Source organism: Cheilinus undulatus, linkage group 13 (genome assembly GCF_018320785.1).
Source record: "Cheilinus undulatus linkage group 13, ASM1832078v1, whole genome shotgun sequence".
In the NCBI taxonomy this organism is placed as follows: domain Eukaryota; kingdom Metazoa; phylum Chordata; class Actinopteri; order Labriformes; family Labridae; genus Cheilinus; species Cheilinus undulatus.
In genome coordinates, this window is record NC_054877.1 from 11,865,238 (window position 1) to 11,892,569 (window position 27,332).

At 37.6% G+C, this 27,332-nt stretch overlaps 2 protein-coding genes across 2 annotated transcripts; one reads left to right on the plus strand and one right to left on the minus strand.

The window, feature by feature from the left end:
- Window positions 1–3,308: 3,308 nt before the first annotated feature.
- Window positions 3,309–11,800, plus strand: LOC121520013 (ras-related protein Rab-8A). Its single transcript, XM_041803203.1, has 8 exons — window positions 3,309–3,456; window positions 4,036–4,096; window positions 6,857–6,917; window positions 7,010–7,087; window positions 7,188–7,277; window positions 7,410–7,475; window positions 7,555–7,605; window positions 7,893–11,800. Exons 1-8 carry the CDS (start codon window positions 3,333–3,335, stop codon window positions 7,980–7,982), a joined length of 621 nt encoding a protein of 206 aa, XP_041659137.1. The 5' UTR covers window positions 3,309–3,332; the 3' UTR covers window positions 7,983–11,800.
- A 1,759-nt stretch (window positions 11,801–13,559) lies between these two features.
- cib3 (calcium and integrin binding family member 3) lies at window positions 13,560–22,047 on the minus strand. The gene is made up of 6 exons (XM_041804278.1): window positions 21,997–22,047; window positions 21,185–21,219; window positions 17,836–17,947; window positions 17,231–17,378; window positions 13,770–13,965; window positions 13,560–13,607 (listed from the first exon to the last, which is right to left on the minus strand). Exons 1-6 carry the CDS (start codon window positions 22,045–22,047, stop codon window positions 13,586–13,588), a joined length of 564 nt encoding a protein of 187 aa, XP_041660212.1. The 3' UTR covers window positions 13,560–13,585.
- Window positions 22,048–27,332: the final 5,285 nt, after the last annotated feature.

A 27,332-nucleotide genomic window follows, 5' to 3' on the forward strand; every position in this document is an offset into this window, starting at 1 on the left:
TGATGATCGTATGAGTAATGTTGGCTGTTGTTTTGAGTGTGTGTCCTTCAGGCTGTTTCAACATCGCCATAAAGTGGGAGCAGCAGCGAGAGCTCACCCATCAATTTACAAGTGCTAACATGTTTGGTGCTCTCTGCTCTGCTCTACTTGCACAGTGAATTCCTCAAACATAACATGAGAAACGGAGTCAAGCTGTTAGTCCCACACAATAACTGAGTCTGAATGAGCTGATTTACTCTACTAATGTGAAAATTAATCTAGAGTAGTAACCACAGGAATCAAACGCCGACAACTGAACCATTACATACAAAAATGTTCTAAATCAAGCTTTATTTAGAGAATTACTGAGCATAATGAGATCATTCACCTGCTTTCTAACTTGGTTTGATTCCTCCAATACTAGGGAATAAATAAGTGAGTAAGCTTTATTTATATAGCACTTCTAACAAAGGTCTCAAAGTGCTTCACATCAGTAAAGCAGAGCAGAGATGATGAGAAAGATGGCTAGAACTTCTTACCCTGTGGTTATATACCTCCACAAAGTTTCATATTGCTAAAATAAAGGAGATGATGTGAGTCAAGAAGAGCAGGGGTGTTTTCTAAAGGACGACCTTTAAGTCTAATGATCTTTAACCCAAAAAATTATGAATTCATCCTCGAGTGAGTATAAGTGCAAAGTTTGAAAAAAAGCCGTCAAAGCATTCTTGAGATATCGCATTCATAAGCAAGAGATGCACAAAAACCCCATGACCTATGACCTCCAAAATCAAATTATGCCATCCTTAGATCAGGGTGAACATATGTCAAGAAATCAGAAATCATTCACAGTAAGTTGACAGGGTGAACATGATTAGCCTCATGCCTATCTACACAAACTACATTTTTTGACCATCGGTCAAGAGACTCAGCTGAGTCAGTAGGAATTATGAACATGGACAGAGAATTGAGAACTGAGGTTTTGGTGCTTAGTCCTCAAAGTTAAAGGCAAAGTAACTAAATATTCTAATTGTGGCCATTTGAACGACTGCCAGAAATCAACGGCATCTTATGTGTCTGGCTGATCTGAAGGCAGATATTTTACTGGAATGTGTATTTGCTCGTAAAGGTCCATGCCTTAGCATAAAGTACTGGGTTTAAGATGTTGACACCAGAGAAGTAAATGATTTGTATTGGGGAAATATGCATATTGAAAATAAAAGTACTCGTATAATTTGTTTTGATTATTTGTTTTACAAACATACTCCTCACATGTGAAGAATTTAAAGGTCACATTTTATGAAAAAAATCACTTTTTCAGGCTTTTCTAGCAAAAATATGTGCCACTGGCCTGTCCACAATCTCCCCAAGTATCAGAAAAATCCATTCTCTTCCCACCTCTCTTTCTCCACCTTTCAGAAAATGTGTGCAGAAACAAGCAGTTCTCAGATTTTCCCCTCATTATGTCATGTGGGGAGTAAGCACTGCCCCTGGGTTTGGTAGGCCCTTCAGCTTGGAAGAAACTTCTGCCCTTCTCTCCTGATCCTCCTCTCTGCTTCCAGCTGCCAGCTGAGAGGAGGATCAGGGGAGCCACGTCCATTTCCAGAAAGGGCTGTAGTCAAGGGTGGAGTCAGGCAGCCTATTAACATTTTAAAGCCACAGACACAGAAACAGCTTGATCTGAGCAGGGCTGAAACAGAGGGGTTTTTAGACAGCATAATCCAATACTGGAGTTCTTTTTTTCAACAACAAACTTCACATGTTTTGGGGACCTCTAATAAACTTCTCCATCATTTTAACACATGCTTTTAGGGGTTTTGTTAAGGGATTAGAAACAGCACAAGAGTATGACTACATTTAGTTAAATTATTCAAGGTACTTTGAGCATACTTCTCTAAAATGGGGTTGGGCACGAGTATTACCAGTTTTAATTCCAGTATGGACCAAAGTATGGACAATGGGACTGGTTGCTGGTGAGATGTTGGGGGGCTTGAGCAGGGGGGCTTTTTCATTCATGTGATTGCCCTTCACTGGGATTTTTCTCCACTGGTGCATGTCCATAGGATCCTTTTTGTTTGTATTCCTGGCCTATAACTGTAGCAGTTGTGTGCTCCCTCTTACAATGTGTGATGACCAAGGCAATGAATCCCCCCCCCCCCCCCGGCATCATCAGTGTATTTATTCTCCATTATGCCACTGTTGTAGTAATAAGCTCCAAAGATGCACAGGGACAGTATAATGCAGAACTGGAACAGCTGTTGTACACATCAAAAACTGGAGAGTTGATATCTCAGGGTTTAACATTTTGGAGTTGATTTTAACTCCAAATGTGTCATTTTAGCTCCATTCTGAGTCAAATGGTCTTAAGTGTTAAGAGTTAATTGATCTAAGCTCTGCCCATCGGGACCTGAAATCTGAGGGGATGTGTATGTGTTTAGTTGTGTTTAGATGTTTCCTGTTGTACAGTGATGTCTGCTGGGGTTCCTTTGGTCATGTTTCTGCAGGGTTATTATTGTTTTAAATGTGTTACAGATTTGCACCATGAGTTAGAGTTCCCACCTGTATGTCCCAAAGGACATAGAGCACATCTTCATCCATCTGCATTGCCTTGCGATGACGGTGGCTCAGCTTTGTTCTTGCCAGAGGAGACTCACCTTGCCACAAATTTTAAGAGTTAGTGCAGCCCTGTCATATTGTAAATTAAATATTTAATACATGTAGTTTAACTATATGTAGTGTGGACCAATATAGACACTTTAAAAGTGTTGAATTTCACTCTACATGAATTTAATTAATACTTTCAATTTTGCTGTGTATTACATTAAATTTTAGAGGTGTGAACAACCTAGTTTGAGATCTATTCTTTTGTTGTTTTTGCCAATAAGGAAAGATTCAATTTTGCTGTACAACTCCTTAGTAGCTTCACAGAGCTTAAAGTGAACTTTAGATTTTGAAAAACAAACAATATATATAAAATACACAAAAATGCAGCATGGTATACAGAAAATTAAAGTCATCAGAAAACAGTTTTATTTCCTTTTGGGTGGGGATGTATGCTTTTTGCCATTGAAAGAGCTACATCTTTGTTGTACGTCTATGTTGGACTTAATATTAAGAACTATGTAATACTACCTGTTTAATCAAAACAAATATGCAATCATTGTTCAAATATGGTCAGAGAGAGACAAAACTGCTTTTATGAATACACGTGCTTACTTGGAACATCCTGGACAGCAACGCCCAATGAACATCCTCTTAAAGCTGCAGCTGTATTCCGGGCCAGCAGGTGGCGTCGTTTCGACACATTAACATCACAGTCAGCTTCGCCGGGCGGGATTTCCGCAATAATATCAAGTATGGCGAAGACGTACGACTATTTGTTTAAATTACTGTTAATCGGCGACTCTGGTGTCGGGAAGACCTGTGTCCTGTTCAGGTTTTCAGAAGACGCCTTCAACTCAACGTTTATCTCCACTATAGGTAAGGTTTTAGTTTTATAAACATAAGTCTTTCTCTCTGTTTACAGTAGGCTGCTGGGCTGCCACTGGGGCTCGGTCTACTCCCTGGGATGTTAGCTATGCTGTTCGATAGCTTGAAGTAGTTTCGCATTAAAGTGTTTAATTTTTACATATACTATTGATATAACTGACTCACACTTAAGTGATGATAAGACGAAGCATTAGCAAGCATTTGTGTGACCCAACTACCACGTAGGAGTTCAGCTATGTCCGATACATATTGAACCCATGCCGGGTGTATCCCTAACGTTAGCGGACATACAAACATCAGTCGTCGGGCGCCGTCTAGATTCTGGAAAGACACCGGAAAGCCTGTTTTATCAGCCCGCCCTAGCTTTCACATTTTACCAATTTATAAGGGTTGCTGATGTTTTAAAGTCCCGTTACCTTTAGCTTCGAAGGCATGCAGCTGAGACTCGTTTGTTCTTAGTTATTTTGTTTCCTTGTTGTGTTCCGGTAGAGACAACCAATGTTTGACAGATATCTAAGCTAGCAAGCTAACTGTATAATTGACATGCATGGTTTCTCTCTGTCTCTCAAGGAATTGATTTCAAGATTAGGACAATAGAGCTCGACGGCAAGAAGATAAAGTTGCAGATATGGTAAGTTTATACTGTTACCTTTTATTCAGTGGTGTGGAAAGATGTTAGTGTTTTATTAATGAGGAGCTAATATGTATGAATGTACCTCTTCGGAAGCAAGCTTTCTCCCAAGTGAAGGATGTCTACAAACCTTTAGCACTCCTTAAATATATAGTCAGTATTTGAATTGGTGTAAGTGCTTTTTGACTAAATGTACAGTGGGATGAATGCCCCTCTGAAGCAGAATGAATGACCTTTTGTTCTGTATGTTCAGTCCAACAGTTTGTTGTGACAATATCAGAATTTTATATACTGATATGATTCTTGTAAAAGATCTGATAACATTACTTTTTTCTGATGCCACATCAGCAAAAATACATATTACAGCCAGTCAGCATTACTAGAATGTTTTTTAATTCCCCCAAAGTATAGGAAAACTCCTGCAAACTATCAAGGCTAAATCCCACAAACAAGTTGGCAATGTATTTGTGCAATTTAGGCAATGCTCTTTCTCGCTCTTTGATTTGCTTTTGCTTTCAGTTAGATATTACTGATGAAGTGATATTTTAAGCATATATTGGTATCAGCATGTATCAATTCGAAGAGTTAATTATATGGCCAAGATAAAAATTTACGTAGATTTTTAAAACCAATATACTGACTGTAACTATCAACTGGATTTTAGGCAGAACCAACAGACCTATATCAGCTGTAGCCCTTTCTTTGTTCATCCTCATTCCTTAAGTGTCTTTTAAGGAATGAAGTTTGTTTCTTTTTCCATCCTTGAACTTTAAAATATGTTTTCAGGACTAAAGTTTACGCCTGAACCAAGGGTTGACCAATATTGTGTTTTTTTTTTTTTCCAGAGTTGATATCAATACTGGTTATTAGTAGTACAGCCAATAAATGGTATTTGGAATAGATATGCATTATTTATTACAAACAAAATGTATTTAAACAGGCAAAAGTAAAACTGAATGTCCAAAAAAATGAAGGAAAATAAGCTATTTAGTAGGGCTGTAGTCAACCAAAGAAAAACTTGGTCGACCAAAATCACACCCAGGCAGCAACCAATCGACTGGTCGTTCAGGAAAAAAAATACAAGAAATATAAATTTTAAAAATCACCACATTTGGGACCTGTTTAATCCATACAGGTTTCTCACTGCACCTGCTTGGTACTCTTAATGATCCTTAAATGAGCATAACAAGCCTTTTGAAGCATTAATATATCTTTTAGGCTCATCACGTCGTACTAAAAAAATTATTAATTGAGAGATGATCAGCACACTCCTGCTTTTGATTTCTGTGATCCCGGCACAGTATCTCTCCAAACTCATACAGCCTACAAAATAACCTCAGATCATTGTTTCTAATTCATTTATAACGGTAACTGGTAACAGGATCACTTGATCCAGCCTGCGCTGTGTCATTTATGAACAGAAAGCAGACAGCATGCAGCATTTATTTACAGAGGTGAGAGGAAAGAAGTTCGCTTGTCGGGACTTAATGACCAGAAGACATTGCCTTTTATGTCCTCTGCTTCCTGCCTGTCTGTAAGAGAAGCTAACACTAACATGAACACTTTGAGGAGAATATAAAAGGAGATGATTCTACGCAGCCTATTTACTGACAGGTGAATTAAACTGACCGCGGGAGACAGGAGTTGATGCAGTGAGGGAGCGACACTTCAATACAAACAGCCTGCATCTTTGTGATGAGTTGATGTGTTGTTTCTGAGCGTTAGTGCTGTAAATTATAAGAAAATAACCCGCCCTGCTAGCTTTGTGTGCTTCTTTTCCTGTAATTCTAGGGCTGGGCATTGTTAAGAACCTCACGATTCAATTCGATTTCAATTCTTTAGGTTGCGATTTGATTCGATTCAATATTGATTTAAATGCTTCAATGTCGATTCAGTAAGAAGTAGAAATACACAAATAACCTGTTGACAATTTTTTTATAATTATTTTCATGCCCATGTGAACATATTTGGTAAGTCACCTCACATTTTTGAGCAATTAAACATCCGAAAATAAAAATTTGCACAATAACTTATTTGTGCATATGGATTACAAAAGTAAAAAACATGACAGTTCTGTATAAACACTGGAAGAGTAAAGTGCATGTAAACTTAAATAATATTTCTGTCCTCTTGGAAATTGTGATAAACCTCACATAACATGGTTATGGTTGGCTGTTGTCTGTTTGAGTGCAGCCTCCGTCCATACAACGCCAATCACTGGCCAGGAGGTGAATCGATTCAGAGGATTTACTGAATGGATATTGAATTGGGGGGTGAAATATTGCGATGCATCGATTAATTTTTACCCACCCCTATGTAATTCCTAGAGCTGCATTGCTCCTCGTCCCCCGCAGCACATTTCTCTACCAGCCAGCTGCACACTACACATCTGCCCCCCCTCTACCAGCGTCTTGGGGGAGGGGGGTGGGCGACTCACCGACCAGAGCGATCTTGGTTGGACAAAAGCTTTTCGACCAAACAATCGACCAATCGAATTGAAGCTGTCAGCCCTACTATTTAGCACTAGCTTTGTCAACATGAAAAACAGTTCTGAGCAACACAGTAACGGCAGGAAACAGGAAGTGATGTCGGACACTCCCTGGGTCAGTTTCACCAAGGTCTCCGTGTTTATTGTCTGGTAGTTGTGTGATATCCTCTTATTATGAGGCAAAAATACTTTTCATTAATACCATATGTACTTCACTGATATATTAATGCTGATTTTTGTTTGTTTGTTTGTTTGTTTGTTTTGTTTTTTAGGGACACGGCTGGCCAGGAGCGCTTCCGGACAATCACAACAGCCTATTACAGAGGAGCAATGGTGGGTGTCTCAAAAGACAAATGCACCTTTTTTGGAAAGCCATATTCTCATTGATGTGTTCATTCTCACATTTTATCCCATTTTCTTTACAGGGCATCATGCTTGTCTACGACATCACCAACGAGAAGTCTTTTGACAACATCAAGAATTGGATTAGAAACATAGAGGAGGTGGGTGATGCCATAAACAGACTATCCTTGACCTGGTTATTAGCATTTAATAACCACCACAACTATTTTTGTTAATTAAATGTTTGTTTTCTTGATCCAGCATGCATCAGCTGATGTTGAGAAGATGGTCCTTGGCAACAAGTGTGACATCAATGACAAGCGACAGGTGTCCAAAGAAAGGGGGGAGAAGGTGGGATGTTTTGCTGAGTTAATTTTGATCAGAAATAACAGAATAAGTATCAGTATGATAATGGCTCTATAATATTCAGTGGCATTAACAGACTTAAGTTCATGTAATTTTTCTCCTACTTTTTTTTTTTAGCTTGCACTGGAGTATGGAATAAAGTTCATGGAGACCAGCGCAAAGGCCAACATCAACGTGGAGAATGTAGGAGTCAATCTAGCGAGAGTTGCAGAATAGCTTGAATGTTCTTTGTCATCAGTATAACATTGTTGTTTTATCACAGGCATTTCTGACGCTTGCAAGAGACATCAAATCAAAAATGGACACAAAATTGGTAAGCTGCGTCTGATTATCTGAATAATTATTACAATGATGATCAATACCTTATCCTTACATGGTTGAATTACATTAATGTTACTTGTACCATTTTTTAATAATAATATCTTGAATTTATATAGTGCCTTTCAAGAAACCGAGTTTCAAACTTGTAATTTCCATGCAACAAGATTCTGCATTTGGAAAATCTTAGTAGAAATTTGTCGATATATGAGAGCACTTAATTTGGCATAAGCACCCCATACTAGAACATATTGGTGACCTGTATTTGTGTCACATTTGCAGGAGGGCAACACGCCACAGGGGACCAGCCACGGAGTCAAGATCTCAGAGCCCCAGAAAAAGACCAGCTTCTTCCGCTGTAGCTTACTCTGAGGACTGAAGCCTTCAACGACTGGCTGCCAGCTGGCTGGACAAACGGACTGTGCTTGCTTTTAGCACTTCCTTACCCTTCCCTGTCTTCCCCCTTCCATGGCCCGTCCTCCCAGTCCACGCACAAACCATTAAATTCCAAGTAAGCAGAGGAGCTCCCTCCTCTCTTCCTCTTCTGAAAGCTTCCAGTGGCGCATCTCTTCCATTTTGAGGAGATTTTTTGTCTTCATGGGTCAGAGTGCTTGACTGGTCGAGGACTCAGCCAGGGGCATTCTCCACATGTTCCTTTTCACAGAAAAAACAAGCTCTTACTCCTGATGTTAGTCTCTTTGTACTACACACACAGTCATACTTCACACAGCCAGTAGCACAACCAAGGATGACAAATCGTTAAATTAATGTCAAAGTTCTGGGATTGCAAATACAAGAAGTAATATCTAGATCTATTTTTTACTAGTGCTCTTTACCTTTTTATGCTATAAATTTGAACCAGAGACCGAAAGGCTTGAACTGTAGTGAAACAGAGTTGCACATGCTTTCATTTTATTTCAGCTACTCAGAATCATATCACACAGAAAGTGGTCACAGATCAGAGAAGAATTAGATTGAAAGATTTTCTTTGGCTTGCGTGTCATCTTTAGCAATCAGTCGATGTGTTTCATCTTGTCCCAATCATTACACACTGCCTCCAACTTTGTTTAACCTCTCTGCAATAGCTTCCAGGTGCCGGAAAGCAGTTTGGCAATACACTATCAAGAAATACAATCCAGATTTCTGACTGTTTAGATAAAGTACTGCTGTCAGATGATTATCAGAGTGGTGTTGACATAACATGTTTGTGCTCAAGCTTTGTGAGGTTAAAAAAGCTGCAAGAAATTACTGTCAATTGAAATTGCTTGTTACATAATTGTTCACAGGAAAATACTTCAAAACTTTGTTCTACAATTATACTGACAGAAATATCACAGCATTCACACTTTTAATGTATAATCATCCAAGTTCTATGTAATTACAGCCTATATTTGACAAGAATTTTATAATTATTCAACAACTTATTCTTAAAAGTAGTCAGTGTAATATTTGTTCCAAAAAATGACCAAAAATATTTAAAATGCCTTGAAGAGTTTTATAAATCCTATAGATCTTTACATGTCTTGTTTTGTCAAGAAAAGTCCAAATGACTTGAAACATTCAGTTTATTATCATTTAAGATAAAGTAAAAAAGAAAATCCTCACATATGTGAAGCAACCAATTGTGATACTTGTGCATGAAGTTGAAATGAGACTTTGAATATCAAATTAGCACAAGGCAGTATATGTTCTAGACCAGGGGTGTCCAAACTGTGGCCTGGGGTCCAGATGCAGCTTGTAGTTCATTTTAATTGGACTTCAGTAGATTCTAAAAATCAAATTAAATGGGGCCCGCATCAGAACATGAAGCTTTTGCTTGACGACCCCACAACTTATCTTTGACACAGTGCTGCTGTATTTGTGATGTAAACAAACATTTTGACAAGTATGCTATCATCAAATATGGTGAATGGCGCTCATTTGCTCTGCTGCCTGCTCAATCTTTGATCATGTTTTGTGTCTGGAAATGGAAATGTGCTATCAGCTGTTGCATTGTCAACTATTAATGAAAAGCTGGGATGTAGGCTGTTTTGTAACTTAGTTACTAAGCATATCCTAGCCCAGCATTTCTAAACCTTTTTTCCTGCTTTAAAATTTCCCAAAAATCTAAAGTCACCCCAGTCAAAAAGTACAAGTAAAAACATGGGAGAATTTACACCCTAATGATGTCCAAGGGATTCATGCAACAGAACTAACAAGATAAATCCATAAAGCACCTCTCTCCAAACAATTAAAATACCTTTTTAAGACTTCAGAACACACTCTGATGCATTTTTAAACATCACAAACGCCTGTGAAACTGCAAATGCGTGATTTTTGTTTACTGCATACTGACATAACCCAGTTCATTCTCTAACTCTAACAGACGTGATTTCAGATTGATTGATCGTGATTTGCATATTCTTGTTAATTCTTTGTTGAATTTAAACCATTTTGAAGGCAGCCCTAATGATGCCATGGCTACCCTGTTGAAAAAGGCTGTCTAAGCCAATTTTGTCATCAGTATAACCAATTTTTAAAATTGGTAGGACCAAACTTGGTAATTTAAATACATCAAATATGAGGTATATTAAAGTGGCCCAGTCATCTTGGTGTTTTTCTGAATGTGGCCCATGGTCAAAGAAACGTGGACTCCCCTGTTCTAGATAAAAACAGCTTCAGCTCTTAATAAGATGACATTAAAATGCCGCCTTTTAATTTGACTGGAGACTTTGGTAGCAGCTCTGATTCACAGTAAAGCTAAATGACGTCCTGGTTTTACCTGATTAACAAATCAAAGTCTAGCACTGTAAGCCCCCTCCATCTTCTCCTCCTGCTATCCACGCAGCTCTCCTTGCACTTTACCAGTAACTCGTGTTTTGTGTGTAGTATGTGCCAAGTGATAGTTTTGCAAAACAGCAATGACTTAGTTAAAAAAGAAAGTGTTGACCTGTTGAGTCTTGGTAGTATAATGGGCTTATTTCCTAAATTTTACCACACCTACTTAAAGTGACTTGATCTCCCTTTACCATTTCATTGCTTGTGAGGCACTGTCTTGGTATTAGTTCACTGAAAAAAGCCCTATCATACTTTAATATATATTTATATAAAAGTCATAATTTGCAAGCCTCTGTTTCTATGCTACTGCCCTGCCAAACTGTAGTTTAAAAAGTGAACTATTCTGGCTTATTTCATCTACATGTACACTGAAAGATGGTCCCCTGGTGTTGTACATTTTCTGCTGTGTTTGATTCTAATTTGACAGCTAGGTGGCTCTTCAGGCAAGGTAGGCATTACAGATGAGCACCTGAACTCCAATAATTGCAGTATTTTGTCAAAAACTTGAGCCACAGTGAAATAGGTGTGCATAATCCAAACATTTTCCCTCTTTTCAACATTTATATCATTTTTTTCCCCAATATTCCTCATGTTTTGTTCCTGCATTTCTTCCTTGTCTGAAAATCAAACTCCTGTATGCACAATATCGAGGGAGGATCAGCTTTTGCTTGCCTGCACTTTTTTATTTTATTTTAATATCAAGTAATTTGGGACCTCATGACTACCATGGCCATTTGTCTTAACTGCTAATACTCAGTTCTGTCATAGGTGAGCTATGCATTGTGAATCTTGGACCTGTGCATATACGTGTGAAGTATTTTCAGACATACTTGTAGTCCTGTACAGTTGAATGTATGGGCTTTATTTTGTTTTGCATCATTCACTGAGCCTCAAACAGGACAAAAAGGCACTGCTGCATCAACGTGGGTGAAATTTAGCACGATGGAAGGATGAGTAGTAGGAGTGTTGATGTTGAAATGTGGAGGTAGGGCCGCTGTCTCGTTCGAGTGATGCTGTAGCTTTAAGTCATAAACAGAAACATAGGGAGGAGACTTTAGTGGGACTCAAAGCTGTACCATTTTCAGCTGATATGATACTCCCTCTTTGATTTTGTTTTTAAAGCATATCCTCTTTCACACGTTATATTATACTGTACATCCCTTTTTACAGCCATATTTTCATTCCATTGATTGTGAAGTACACAGGGAGATTAATACAATACATTTTGAAAAAAAAGAAAAACATTGTAAATATCACATTGAAAAAAGAGATCTACTTAAAATGTACTGTACTTTCTAAACCCATATGATAATTTATCTACAATTTGTAGATATGTGTACTTTTGATTTAATAAAATAAGATGATAAAACTGACTCCACTTCATTGTCTTTATTGGCTTCATTTCAGAGGAAACAACACTGTCAGTTGACCCTGTGCTCCCACAATGCAGCTTTCATCTCCTTTTTTGGCTCGCTATGGCCTGCTGGAACATTCTGGCATGCATTTCTTTTATAGTCTGCTGTAACTTTATCCCTTTAGATACAAAACGCAAATTACTGTTGATGCTCATAGCTAATGAGGGGTGTCATGATGGACTGGGTGTGCTACCAACAGATGATAAAGCTGCTGTCACACCATCACTATTTATATTTTTGCTGCTGCAACTGTTAACCACCTGAAACCTGAGCTTTTTGGAGTGTATTTTTAGATTTTTTTTTTTTTTTTGTGACAAGTGTGACCTGTTCAGTATAAAACCTGAGCCCTGTCTTTGAACAAACCCAAAATTATGTCTGCATATGAGGACAATAGACCCTGCTTACTGCATAAGAAATCATTTGGGAAAAAAAATCCCATGAAAAATTTCTGGGACAATTCTTAAATTCAACAAAAATTCCAAGAAAGAAATCCTAAAAATCTCCATGACATTTCAAGAAAAAGTTTGCCCGAAATTCCCTGCAAATTTTCCAATCAAATTTAAAGAATATTTAAAAGGTTGTATGAAGTAATTATGAAATTGAATGTTTTTTCTCCAGTGCTTGAGGGCTTGGAAAGTTTCTTTAAAAAATAGTTTGATTTTCCAAACACAAAAATGACTGTAAAATTTCCAAGACTTTTCAAAAAAATTTTTGGGAAAACTCTTAAAACACCTTTTTAAAAATCTAATTTAATTATCAAAATTTCCTTAAATATGTCCCACATTTCAGCAAAACTTTTAAAAAAGCCTAAAGATTTAAAAACAAATTTTCCCAAAATTTCTTCTACAAGTCCTGAAAAAGTAATAAAGTAAATTCCCCAAAATATAAAAGCAAATTCTCACCCAAAATTTTTGATCAAATCCCCCCAAAAGCTCATCATCAATAGAAAAATTATGGAAAAGAACAAAATTTCCCTAAACATTTACCAAATTATTCAGCAGAACTCTCCGGAAAGCTTTAAGAATTAAATAAAGATATTCCCAAAATTCCAAGAAAATTCCTTTTGAAAAATCAAGCAAAATTCGCCATTATTTAAAAGCCAATTTTCTGCTAAAATTTCAAATCAGTCCCCCCAAAATACTGAAAATTTACATATTCCCCCAAACATCAAAACCTATTCCTTAAAATTTCCATGAAATGTCATGATTTTTTAACAACAAAAAAAATCCCAAAATTTTCATGGATGTACCTAAAAATTTCTAAGCCATGAAACACTCCAAAATATACAAACGTATTTCCAGAAAATTAATGAAAATTCCTGATAATTCTGAAGCCAATTCCCCAACACTTCAAGCAAATTATTCAAACTTCTATGGAAATGCGAGACATATTTCAAATAGAATTTATTAGTATGTTGTGGGAAAGTCAAAATATAATATCCTCATATGTACATGCAGGGCCTCAGAGTGTTAAAGAAGATATGGACATTTACAGTAATGCTCTGATTAAAATAGAGACAATTCATAGGTAGACAAAGTTTTTATTCTCAGTGTTAATATATATATATATAATTAAACTCTGATAAAGGTAAAAACACTTTATGTTAATACTTTATCTTACAGTTTTTATACAAAATACCCTTGAACAACAATTATGTCTGGATTCACAAGGAGAAATAATCTGCTTTTTTAGAAGGAATTCTCTTTCATTGGGTCAAGAAGTTCACATTTTGACTTAATTTCTTCATATCCTTATGTGGAAGGTGCTGGGAACAGAAATAAGAGTCCAGGTAAAATCAACAGTCGGGAAAACAAAGGTAGGTAAATTCACATTGTGTTACAGTCGCTTATACCTAACCTAACAGTTGTGTCTTCATCCATCTTACTGTATGAAAGTGGATATGTTTAGAGACAGTCTGCTGGCCTACCTGAGAAAGTCCGGTGCTCGAACAATCATGTGCTGGAAGTCCTCCAGAGACAGTCGTCCATCGTTGTCCAGATCAGCCTCATCGATCACTTTCTCACACACCATCCTCACCTCGTCCTCCGTCAGCTCGTTACGGGTCAGTTTGTTCAGGGTCTTCTCCAGGTCAGACTTACAGATGAAGTCATCATTGTTGAAATCTTGAAGAAAACAAACATGGGACTTGGTGACAGGGGGTAAACAACTCAGTATCCCAGCCCCACACACACACACACACACTTTGAAATAAGCTGAACCTCTCCAGGACACACATGATAGTGTGATACATTGCTGTCAAAAACTGATTATGACTGAATTCATTACAACCTTAATTACAAGTGTGAGTGACTGTATTCAGAATTGCATTTTTTAACACAGTTTTAGCGTGGTTTTGATCAGCAGAAACTGCTGTACTGTCTCTGGCTTCATATCACCAGTTAGATATGTCTGTGCCTGTCATGGGGGGAATTTGGCTTCACTCTTGAAACTCAAAGACTTGAGATGGGATCCCATCTTTATATACAGCTGTTCATATACACTGGTTTAATCTTGGTTACAACTGGTCAGGGCTGGACTTGACCCGTAGGTCCCCTTAGCATGCCTTGTTCCTCCAAGCGAAGCCCCCCAACATAAGGGGCCAGACATCAGCTAGTCTACCTCCTCTATAGCTCTGAATAATGGATGGGCAGTTTCCCTGACCCACGACTCACGCTGAAGTTTATATAACCTCATCTGTTGCTGTTTGTTAATTAGGGGCGACCCTCATCCTGAGCACATAGTGAGCTTTGAAAAGCTCTTTGCCTCCATAATGGGGCTGGTTAATCATTAATAACATTCCATGCACCATCCGCCATGGTTACAGCTCCAGAGCCCTCATCACACCCCCTTCACATGTAATTCTACAATTGTAGATTTCCATGAATTACCTACTGCTGATAAACTCACTAGGGAAACACAGTCCTTCTTACAACAAGTTAGGATGCTGTGTTAATGAAAATCATAACACAGTGTGATGGTTTGTGTGACTCTGAAACCCCAGAGTTAATTTAGACTCCTCAGACCTCAGGATGGTCTCTTAAATGAGTTTGAGTCCACAGAGGCAGTGGTGTTTCTGGATCACCTGCGTGGTGGTGAACGCCTCCCCGTTGTTCAATCAGGAAGCTAACACTTACACTCACAACTACGGGCAATTTAGCGTCAACAATGAATGTTTTTGGTCTGCGGGATGAAGCTGGAGTTTGCCAGAGAGAACCCATGGGTGCACAGAGAGAACTGTGGCATGGACATGGTTTTACATCTCTGTTGCTGCAGGGTGACACTGACATGGCTTAACCAGGGTGTGCTTAAGCCAGGCCAAATAAAGCATGACATTAATTGTGATTTTAGAAATTACTGCACTAATTGTGGACCTTGACTAATTGCCATTAATTTTGACTATGCAAATAAATGCATTTTAAACTGCCATGACAATCTGGCAGCACCTCATATTGACTGATAATTCATAAAGTATTTCATAAAGTATTTCATATACACTGTGTTCCAGATTATTATTATGCATATTATACTTTTCTCTGATTTTCCTAAATATTCGATGCAAATGACAGTATAATTTTCAAGTCATCAACAGTTAGAGCATAACTCAAATTTTATTAAACAAACCTCCCAATGATAACGACTTTTTAAAAAAATAAGAAACTAAAAATGCACTGTTCCTAACCATTACGCACAAAAGAGTTTCAAAACATTTTATAGGTCGTAAAGAACTGAAAATGGTCATTTGTTGAATTTGCAGCATTAGGAGGTCTAATTTTGATTTACTGAAATCAAAAGCTATTTCAAAAACATCTTAACAGGCTAAGTTACATGTTAATATAGGACTCAATCTTTGGTACCACCTCCACAATTCTTGCATCCATTGAACTTGTGAGTTTTTGGAGAGTTTCTGCTGGAATTTCTTTTCTCTCTTTGCAAGAGGATGCTCCAGAGGTTCTCAACAGGGTTGAGGTCAGGGGAGGATGGGGGCCACACCATGAATTTCTCTCTTTTTATGCCCGTAGCAGCCAATGACACAGAGGTATTCTTTGCAGCATGACATGGTGCATTGTCATGTATGTGGATAATTTTGCTATGGAAGGCACCATTCTTCTTTTTGTACCATGGAAGAAAGTGGTTGGTCAGAAACTCTATATACTTTGCCGAGGTCATTTTCACACCCTCTGGGACCCTAAAGGGGCCTACCAGCTCTCTCCCCATGATTCATCACCCTGCCACCTCCTTGCTGACGTCACAGCCTTGCTGGGACATGGTGGCCATCCACCAACCATCCATTACTCCTCCATCTGGACCATCTAGGGTTGCAGAGCACTCATCTGTAAACAAGACTGTTTGAAAATGAGTCTTCGTGCATTTCTGCAACCATTTCTGCTTGTGAGCACTGGTTAGGGGTGGCTGAATAGTAGGTTTATGCACGAGAGCAAGCCTGTGGAGGATCCTACACCTTGAGGTTTGTGGGACTCCAGAGGCATCAGAAGCTTCAGTTTTCTGCTGTGTAATGGCATTTTAGCAGCTGCTCTCTTAATATGATTACTTTGCCTGTCAGAAACCTTCCTCATTATGCCTTTATCTGCATGAACCCATATGTGCTCTGAATCAGCCACACATTTCTTCACAGTGCAATGATCAGGTTCAAGTTTTCATGAAATATCTAATGTTTTCATATCTGTCCAAGGCATTGCACTCTTCGACACTTTTCGGCAGCAGAGAGATCCTTTTGCTTTCCCATATTGTTTGAAACCTGTGGCCTGCTTAATAATGTGGAACGTTCTTATAAAGTAGTTTTCCTTAAATTGAGCTCACCTGGCAAACTAATGATCGCAGGTGTCTGAGATTGATTTCAGTGATCCAAAGAGCCCTGAGACACAATACCATCCATGAGTTTAATTGAAAAACAAAAAAATGAGTGTTTATGACACTTGAACCCAGTTTGCATAATAATGTGGATCATGGTGTAAAGCTGATAAATATATGACTCCTCTGTTAAAACATACTGTATGTAGCCTGTTGGCTGGTTATCAGCTTGTTCGCTAAGCTAGTACACTGCCGTACTGTCTCTCCGAAATCCACAGCAAAAGTTCAACTTTCCAACGTACCTGTGGTTTATTCTGAATGAAAATGTTATGGAGGGGAGAAGTTTCGCTGGTACAAAGGAGTTAAGGGTTCGCCAGATTAAATACAATCAGAATCAGAAAAGTGTGTGCACATTTTCCAGAAAATTATCCATTGTTTTGGTTTAACTGGAAATCCAATTATCCCTAATTGGGGCTCTTACACAGCAGATTTGGTCAAAAAATAACAACAATATACTCATTAGGTTTATTGTAAAACAAAATAGAGAAGGATATAAACTGTGGAGACCAGAGTACTTACCATAAATTTTGAAAGCATAGTAAGCCTTGAGGTCACGTGGAGCCATCTCACTGAGGACAGAAAACATGTCCAGAAAGTCGTCCAGGGTCATGTTTCCCTCTCCATCCTCTGAGAAAACCTCAGCGATCCTCTGACGGAATGGGTTGTCCTGCAATTGAAAGGACAGCAGCAGACCTACAGTTAAAACATGAAACTTGTGTAAATAATTCAATCATTCATACAGAACTATGAACATGCACTTTTCTGTATTTAATGGGTTTCCTGTCCTCCATTATTATTAAATCATTTTATAATTATTTGGACTTATGAATCCCTGTGATAAATAATACCTCCACATTTGAACTCTTTCTTTCTAAGGTCATGTCAGTGAACGCTGACGTGTTAGCACTCCTGTTTACCTTGCTGTCATTGTGTAAAGAGGCATATAATTGACCCATTTCCAACAAGAGTGCCCTGAGGGACTCACCAGCTTTCTTCAAGTTTAAAGGAGTCAGGTAACGTATAACCTTTCAAAGAATTCTGCCGATTAGTTAGGCCATTAATTATGGATCGAGAACACAGGGAGAGAGCGGGTCTGCAGGGTGTGTGTGGACCAGTGGGTCTACCTTCAGCTCTGGCATGGCGCCAATCAGCTCATATGGTAGCTTCACATCTGGGTGGTTGGTGTAGTCAAGGGGAACGAGCTGCGGTGCCAAATCCCGATAACGGTAGAAAAGCCTGGGAAAGGGTAAAAAATAAAAGACCTTTATCATTATATTACAACATTAAAAGAACAAAATAGGACATAATGCTTTGCTATTAACATTTTTTTTCCAACACTATCAATTCTGCAAACATTCATTTTATCATAAGATTATCCAAAATAGTTATGAAATTAGGTGGTTGGAAAATATTCAAGTTCATTCAGTGCAGTTTTACATGCTTTGGACCGTCAGATATAGCTGCAACATATAAGAAATGTGTTGCCCTTTCTGTGATCGTGCAGCAAGATTTTAGTAGCACACTGAATGTCACGGCACCATAATTGTTATTCCATGTTACTCCACCAGGATTATTAATCCATGTTACTGCACCATGATAATTGATCCATGTTACTGCACCATGATTATAATTCCATGTTACCGCACCATGATTATTATTCCATGTTAACAGACACTGATTATTGATCCATGTTACAGCACTATGATTATTAATCTATGTTACTGCACCATGATAATTATTCCATGTTACTGCACAGTGATTATTATTCTGTTACCCCACACTGTTGATTATTCCATGTTACTACACCATGATTATTATTCCATGTTATTTCACCAGGATTATTATTCCATATTACCCCACACTGTTTATTATTCCATGTTACTACTCCATGATTATTATTCCATGTTATTAAACCATGATTATTATTCCATGTTACCCAACACTGTTGATTATTCCATGTTACTACACCGTGATTATTATTCCATGTTATTTCACCAGGATTATTATTCCATATTACCCCACACTGTTTATTATTCCATGTTACTACTCCATGATTATTGTTCCATGTTATTAAACCATGATTATTATTCCATGTTACCCAACACGGTTGATTATTCTATGTTACTACACCATGATTATTATTCCATGTTATTGCACCATGATTATTATTCCATATTACTCCACACTGTTTATTATTTCATGTTACTACTCCATGATTATCATTCCATGTTACTGAACCATGATTATTATTCCATGTTACCCCATACTGTTAATTATTCTATGTTAGTACTCCATGATTATTATTCCATGTAATCCCACACTGTTTATTATTCCCTGTAACTACACCATGATTATTATGTTAATTATGTTATGTTAATGAACCATGATAATTGATTTGTATTATTGCATTAGGATTTTTTTCCATGTTACTGCACCATCATAATTATTCCATGTTACTGCAACATGAATATTAATCTATGTTATTGCATTATGATTATTATTCCATGTTACCCCACAGTTTATTATTCCATGTTACTACACCGTGATTATTATTCCATGTTACTACACCATGATTATTATTCTGTGTTACTGCACCATGATTATTATTGCATGTTACTACCTACTGATTATTATTCCACGTTACCCCACACTGATTATTATTCCATGTTATTGTACTGTGATTATTATTCCATGTTACTGCATCATGATCATTATTCCATGCTACTGCACCATGATTCTTACTCAGTGTTGCTGCACATGATTTATATTGCACATTCAGTACTAGTCTAGCCTTGGTGCCCACCACCAAAAAAGTCCAACCTAACAAAGACACATGGGATAAAAATGCATTCTTATGTTTTATTTCTCTCTGTTTAGTGACAGTATGTCATTTTTTGTTGATTTTTAGGGGTTGAGACATCATCATGGGAAAACCAGAATATCAAGATAATGAAGTAGGGATTTCAAGAAAGCAACCAAAATGTACATGTTATAACAACAAAACTAAGTGAAATAAAAATAGAGCTGTAAACTCACTCAGAGATTCCATATGTCACTCAATCTTCCACATTTTTTAAGCCACTTATTGGCATCTCACTGAAAACTGCTCAAAAACCTCCTTTTGGGTCCCGACCAGACAACTGAGAACTAGTGATCTAACATACCCCAACTTTAGCTTGTACAAACCAAGCTCTCAAACACTGAATCCCATGCACCATGAACTTCATTGCACATTAAATCTTAATAAACTTTATGTTAGCAAACCATAAATGATATGCACATTTGCTATTAAACACCATCCTCGTACCATTGAAATTAATTAGTATGAACGGTTTTTGGTGTGCTGGGGTGTTGTGTTTTGGGTCAGTATTCCTGCCAAGATGATCATGGCTCTGTGTAGAAACCCTTAAACCTTTTTAATGTAATTTGTTTAACCAGTATGGTAGTTAATTGAGATTAAAAAACACTCTTCCAAGAGTCTCCTGGGCAAGTGAAACAGCAGCAGTTAATAGAGTTTCATACAAACAATGAGCAGCCATACTCAGAAAACATACTACACAATACAGACTCAAAATGCACAAACACACTATAACAAATTTCAACAGCAAATTGTCCACATTTTTAAATTAATCAAAGGATCTGTAACCAGATGTGTCTCTCTGACTTATTTAACATCCTCTTAAAAGCAACCAATGAGAGTAGATCATTAAGTTTCAGGGGTTTTTGTGATTAATTCTAAGAAAATCTAGAAGTCTTTTTCCCCAGTTTACTTATAAGTAATGAATTTGGATTAGAGTTTAAGATCCTGTGCTTTCCAGAGTGATGTAGATCAGAGCATATAGAGGAAGCAGACCTCATAGATGAGGATACGCCAGTGTTTATGCCCAAGTGTAGACAAAGACCATCCCACAGGTTCAAACGACAAACCCTGATGTGTGAGGGCTTCAGGATTTCTTGATGTGATGGTTTTTTTGATCCTGAAACATCTTCCATATAGCAGCAGAAAATATTTATTTTTGATTTTACAGGTTTTATTACAGATAATTAAAATTAAGTTATGGGTATCAGCAGTACAGCTGAAATTTCTGTTTTACTCTGTAATAATTTTAGTAACAGAGAAGAAAGAAAAAAGTTAAGTTTCTTTACAATAGTCTCAATTAAAGGCTGCCCCTCTGTAGCACAGTGCTCCTTATACAGTTGTTTATAGTTAGTGTGTGTGATTGTGCAGAGCTGAAAAAGCTTTTGACAGGCATATTAAATCAAAATAAAAATATTTTGCACATCTTTCCTGAAGACAGATGCAGAGGAGAGTAATGTGTCCACTCAAATGTCCAATTCTCACACTCTGAAACACATTATTGGCACTATTTACATATGCTACTTTTGCTTAAACAAGGTTTGCAAGTTACACAGTGTACAGTTTGCTTAAAGTTGTTTTAAGATTTAGAATCATGACTGAACTATTTGGCTCACCTGAGAATTTCTTTCCTTGTGAAATATGTGCAGTCCTGCAGGAAAAACAGAAGGCTATGTTAGACAGTACTGCAAATTTACATCATGATGCAGCTCTCCTGATAAAGCTGTCTGTCAAAGTATTTTATTTTGAAAAGCAGTCAGATATTTACTTTGATAATAGAAGCGGTTCTTCTTAAAACGTTACTATTACTACTTTATGTACTGAAGCATTCACAACCAGTAGTGAGTTGAATATTGTAAGAACTTCGTAGCATGATCCAATGTGTTATTATGTTTGACTATGGGAATGGGATTTATGTTAATAAGAAAAACTTTCTGTAACAATTAGAATACCTTTATTTTCAAGGCATAGTCATGTAGACCTCTAACTGCACTTCAACACATTTCAGCATCAAGTCGTTACCATGGACGATGTTAATTGCAGTGTTTCTTTGCTTATTTTGGTGTATTATTAGGCTAGGATTAAAAATAGTAAAAATCTTGTTTTGGAGAAAATAAAATATTTAAAGTTGCAATAATGGGGCTTTATACTGGAATTCATACAGACATTTAAAAAGTCTAATTTCCCAAAGTAATAAAGTTAAATAGAGGAATAAAACAGGAATGACTGCAAATAATGATACTAATTCCAACTCTCCATATCAATAGTGCACCTTATGACCGTTATCTCTTTATTTTTTGTTCAAAAACAAACTTAATCATCTTATAAGTGCATTAATTTTGTTCACAGTTGCTGCTGCATATGTAACTTTGATAAGAGAAGTCTAGTTTACAGTGAATGAGCCTAAAGACCCTGAGGTGACACCTACCTGATAGGCATCTAGCTGCTGTGCTGTAAAGATGGTTTGTTTATTCCCCATGTCTAAGCCTGCAGACACAGATCCTCACGTCCATCGCTGCTCCACCATCTCTGCTTTTTTATGCTGTGAGGATATGCCAGATATGAAATACTGGGACAAAAGGAAGCCAGAGCCAAAGAGAGGATCGGGTGTCAGGCTGCCGTGGGCCCTTTGGTCCCTGTTATAATGGCAGCATTTCATCGTTTTCTCCATTGTGAATAGCAGCCCCTCTGACAATGAATAAGGGCTGTCGTCCAGCATCATGCCAAGTGGTATCAACCCCCTTTAGTGCCACTGTATGGCCAACGCCTCGGTCACTGCTCAGGTTACACTCTGTACAGACAGGGTTTTGTAGAGGGGCACGGAGACGAGAACATGACTAGTGGATATTTATCAAAGAGGAATATTTGACTTTTTAGACCCCAAATTCAACCTTTAAAACATAAAGATTTTACACAAAAATCAAGAAAAGGCAGTAAAATTAACAGACAAGATTTTGAATAGAAAAGTGTTCCTTCAGATCTCAAGAACTTATCTCCTGACTTATCTCCTCACCTTATGAACAAATATTGAGCTGAATTCAGCACAGAAAATTATCTTAACCCCTAAACTTTACCTTGATATGTGTATACACCTGTGATACCGGCCAAGCTGGTAGTAACTCTAAACTTGTCTTTGTACATTCAGCAGTGAGAGGTCACAAGTAATCCATACCTTATTTTCACTAGGAAAAATACATGCTATGCTATTTGTTGTTCTTTATGTCTTTCACATTACCTGTGTTTGCAAAATTTTGGAAGCAAATATATATGCAAAAACTTTTTACATGATCAATTGGCTGCAGCTAGGTTAAAGGCAATTCTGCATAGTAAGACACATTGACCTAATTAGTCACTTTGATATGTATGGTTTACAAGCATGCTGGAGTTCTACATTTTGGGAAATAAATTTAAAAAAAAAATTCTCCTGGTGGTTGTATGCATCTGTGGACTTTTCAATTGTGGGACAGTGAAAGCAGAGTGGTAGTCAAGATGGATTTGGATGTTTCTGTGGTAATAATGTTATAAACAAGGGCTGACCATGAGGCCTTTACCTTAGACCTTTGGCCACCAAAATCTAACGAGTAGGAATCTACGTCAGAATAAACACGTGCAAAGTTTGCAGAAAATCCCTCAAAGCATTCTTGAGATATCATATTTATGAATGGTGCATGCACATGAGCCCCATGACCTTGAACTTTGACCTATGATCTCAAAAATGTAACAAGGTCATCCTTGAGTCACAGTGGGCATTTCTGCAACGTTTTAGGAAAATCTCTGAATCCATTCTAAAGATACTGTGTTCACAATAATGGCCTGGAAAACAATGAATGACCATGAGCCCTGTTAGTTTTGGCCTCCAAAATCAAATCAGTTCATCCTTGAGTGAGAGCGAACGTGTGTGCAAAGTTTGAAGTGAATCACTCGAAGCGTTCAGAGGATGATGTGAAGATACTGAGTCTTAGTGGACATCCGTGTAGAGCTTGGAGATATTCCCTCAAAACATTCTAAGATATCACTTTACAGGTCAGGGATGTGCACAAGCATCATGACCTCAAACTTTGACCTGTGACCTACAAGATGTAATCAGTGTATCCTTGAGTCAGGACAAACATTTAAGCAAAGCTTGAAGAAAATCTGTCAATAATCGACATCAACAGCAGCAAAAGGTCAAGAATTAATAAAAGACCAAAATATCAATGACGTCTGAAATAAAAACTATAATAATTTAACAGATTTAAACAAGGAAACACTACAAAAAATTACAAAGATGTCAAGTTTTCAAGATGCACCTGGAATGCAAAAGATAACTATAAGGTATTGTCAGTTAATGTCTGGATCTAATCCATTCATCCTTCGGTCAGGGTTTAACGTTGAGCAAAGTCTAATGAAAATCCGTCAATGCATTCTTGAGAGAACACGTTCATAAGAATGGTGTCTATGGATGAATGTATGGACAAATAATCAAAAAAAAAAGAGTGCCTCTGGCCTCGGCTATTGCCTGTGTAGAGGCATGATAGATAGACTGAATAGTAGGCTGCCATAGCTTTAAAATGCACTTTAGGTTGTGATATTAAATAGTTGTGTCATTCTTCCAACATCTTTCCAATTGTCCTCGCCTCAGTCAGTATTGCAGTCCCTTCTTCCTTATTGCAATCTTCACTTAAACTGCACTCAGGTTGAATTTCAAAGGCTTTTAAGATGGCATAGAAGAGTGCAATGAAACCATATGACATCTTCACCCAGAGTCTATTTCACAACAGTGGCAGCAAACATGTCAATTTAGTTTTTTAGTTTGCCCAAAATATAGACACATCTTTGTACTACTATTAGTATTAATGCCAGCAGGCCTTAATAAGCAGTTTTACTCATCATCAGTAGTATGAAAGCATGGCCGTTATGAAGGTCTCTATCAGTGAGGTTCAGTGAAATAATGCTGAATAAAAAGCATTGCTTGTTCCTCTGAATTACTTTTTTTATTTGTTGCAACACATTCAGACTTTGTGATGTCTTTGTTTCTAATACTGTATCAAGAGTATGTTGGAATTAGGGATAATAGTGCAGCTTGATTATATCTTCATATGCAAGAAACATAACTCAAAACTGACTCCTATATAATTGCCTCCATTTTTAATGTATATACTGTATTGTATCCTTTTTGACCAAATGTACACAAAGCTGTTGCTTTCCTTATCCAGTTGTTGCACAAATTTGGAAAGTGGTCATAAACATAATTTATTATAATACTATGCCCAAGCATTACATCTCCCCCTGTTCTTTCTGCTCTTTGGTCTGCATTGGATGCAGATGACGAACATGAAATTAAGGTCACTAAGCTTTGATTTTCTGACTAACTGGGTTCAGCAGACACTATAAAAATCCAGAACACCCTGCCATGCAAGAAGACGTCTGAGTTTGGATTCCCTACATGACAATGTTAAACCACTGACCTAGTTGTTCTAATTCATCCAGTAAAAACATAAAGGAGTATGTCAGCGCCCTCTGGTGGTGAGAGGAAGGCTCTTCAGACTCTCTCCCTGCACATTAATGCTTTCCCAGCATCTAGTGGAAACTTGCTGCTGCAATGCAAGTGTTACAGCTGTCATGAATCTTTTTAATCTCGTACTTGTCAGCTATTTTGAGCCTTTTCTGTTTTGTATGGATCAGGTCGATCCAGGAGCAAAAGACTCACATTTTAAATCATGACTTCAAACCAAGATGTGTCTAAACTTTGTTCCTTTTCTTGTCAAGAGAACATTTTTTGAGGCTGGAGACATCAGGGTTGAAGAGCTCCAACTTGCCTTGTGTACTTTTGCTGTTATCAATATCCCTCGTCTTCTTCATCGCCACACTGAGAATACTTTGGGGGTTTAAGATCTGTCACCACTGTCACTGGCTCTCATCTAGCATCCAGGTAAGCCACACTTCCAACATTGTTTTTTTAGTCATTGGCTGTTTTACCATACAGCAAAGGATGTCAAAAATTACTCTCAATGACGAAGATGCATATTCTGAATGTAAATAAAGGGCTAAAAATGACTAAAATGGACAAAATGGTGATAAACCAAAAAGTAATTAGATATGGTGAGTTTGATTTGATCTTTGATCTTTTAAGAGCTGATGAACAGGCACTGCTGGGTATGCATATTTCAGATTTGGGTATATCTTGTTTGTTTCCTAAATGAGATGCTTGTTATGTTTTATTCACTTGCTATCAGTCATCATTTTATCATTTTGTTGACTAAAACTATGACTAAAAATGTTCGCTGACAGCCTTTTTTTCCATGACGAAATCTAGACTAAGACTAATAAAATAGATCTGTGATGACTAAAACTGACAAAAAGTAAGTTTAGTTTTTGTCAAGATGACTAAAACTTGACAAAAATGTAACTCAGTTTTTGTCGGACAATAAAAACCCATGATATTTCTCCACTGTGAGTAAATCTGTCAAAAAACAATGCATCTGTAACTCTTCTGTCTCTCAGCTGAGAGCAGGGACCCCAGGTTTGGCGATGTGCTTAGAACACACCACCATGATTTGGTACCAGATTAAGGCAAGAGAATAAATGCTTGGACTAAAAGTAAAGACTAATATGTGAGGACTTTTTATGGACTAAAACTAGACTAAAACTAAAAAGGATAGAAATGACTAAAATGTGACTAGAACTAAAAGACATGTAATCAAAAGACTAAGACTAAAATTAAAAATAGCTGCCAAACTAACATTGCTCGCTATGATTTCATTTAGCTGAGGAAGTTTTTCAAGTTGGTCTTTCTCTGAAACCTCCACATATATAAAACCACCCTTTTTATATAGTTTTAAAACACTTGGGATTTATCCATCTTAAGAAACCCCAAGAAAAGATACCAACTAAACAAACTATTGCCAGTTCTGCTACCCTACCTGTCACCAATTAAAACTTTGATAGAAAACTTCAAATAACAAAAAAGTTCTTTGGGGTTTCGGAGCCCCTAAAGGGACATTGGCAGAAAAAATAGCTTGTGGTGCACATGCAAAACCTTTTCATTCTCATGAGATAGCTTCTGGAGCGTAAGAGATAGTTTTGCTCCCGAGAAATTTTCTCATGCTCACCAGAAATGTTCCTGTGAACACAAGGTAGGTTCTGGTGCACCCAGGATAGTTTCCATTGAGCATGAGACTGTTTCCTGGGAGCATGAGATGGTTTTTGGTGAGCATGAGAAAGTTTTGCATCTTTTTAGCCCATGTCCCTTAACTGGCTCCGTATGGCGGCCATTAAAAGCAGTGGCTCTCAGCTGGTTTAGCATTAAGACCCACCACTACCTCTTTAATGACAAACCATAATGAAGACTTTACATTTTTTTTAACTATGGCTGAATTTTTTGTAAAGATTTTTTGGCCTTTCTACCTTAAATGGACAGGACAGTTGAGGGGTACAGGAAATACAGTGAGTCAGGGTGGGGGAAGATTTACACCAAACCTGCACCAGAATCAGGATTTGATCCTGTGACCAGAGAGTTGAGGCCTACAGCCTCTGAGTATGGGCACCTGCTATACTAGCTGGGCTAAACCAGCACCCTAACCAAGTATTTTAATAAAAAATGGGACATTTTGGACTTGAGATGGAACAAAAAATTTAACAAAACAAAGAGATGGAGACATTTCAAAATAAAAGCACATCATAGACAATTTTGTCACTTTTTCCACAGGTATACATCCACTAGCTTGGAGCCAAGGCTTTAAAGCATTAGAGGCACAGCAGTGGCACCCCACCACATTTAGACAT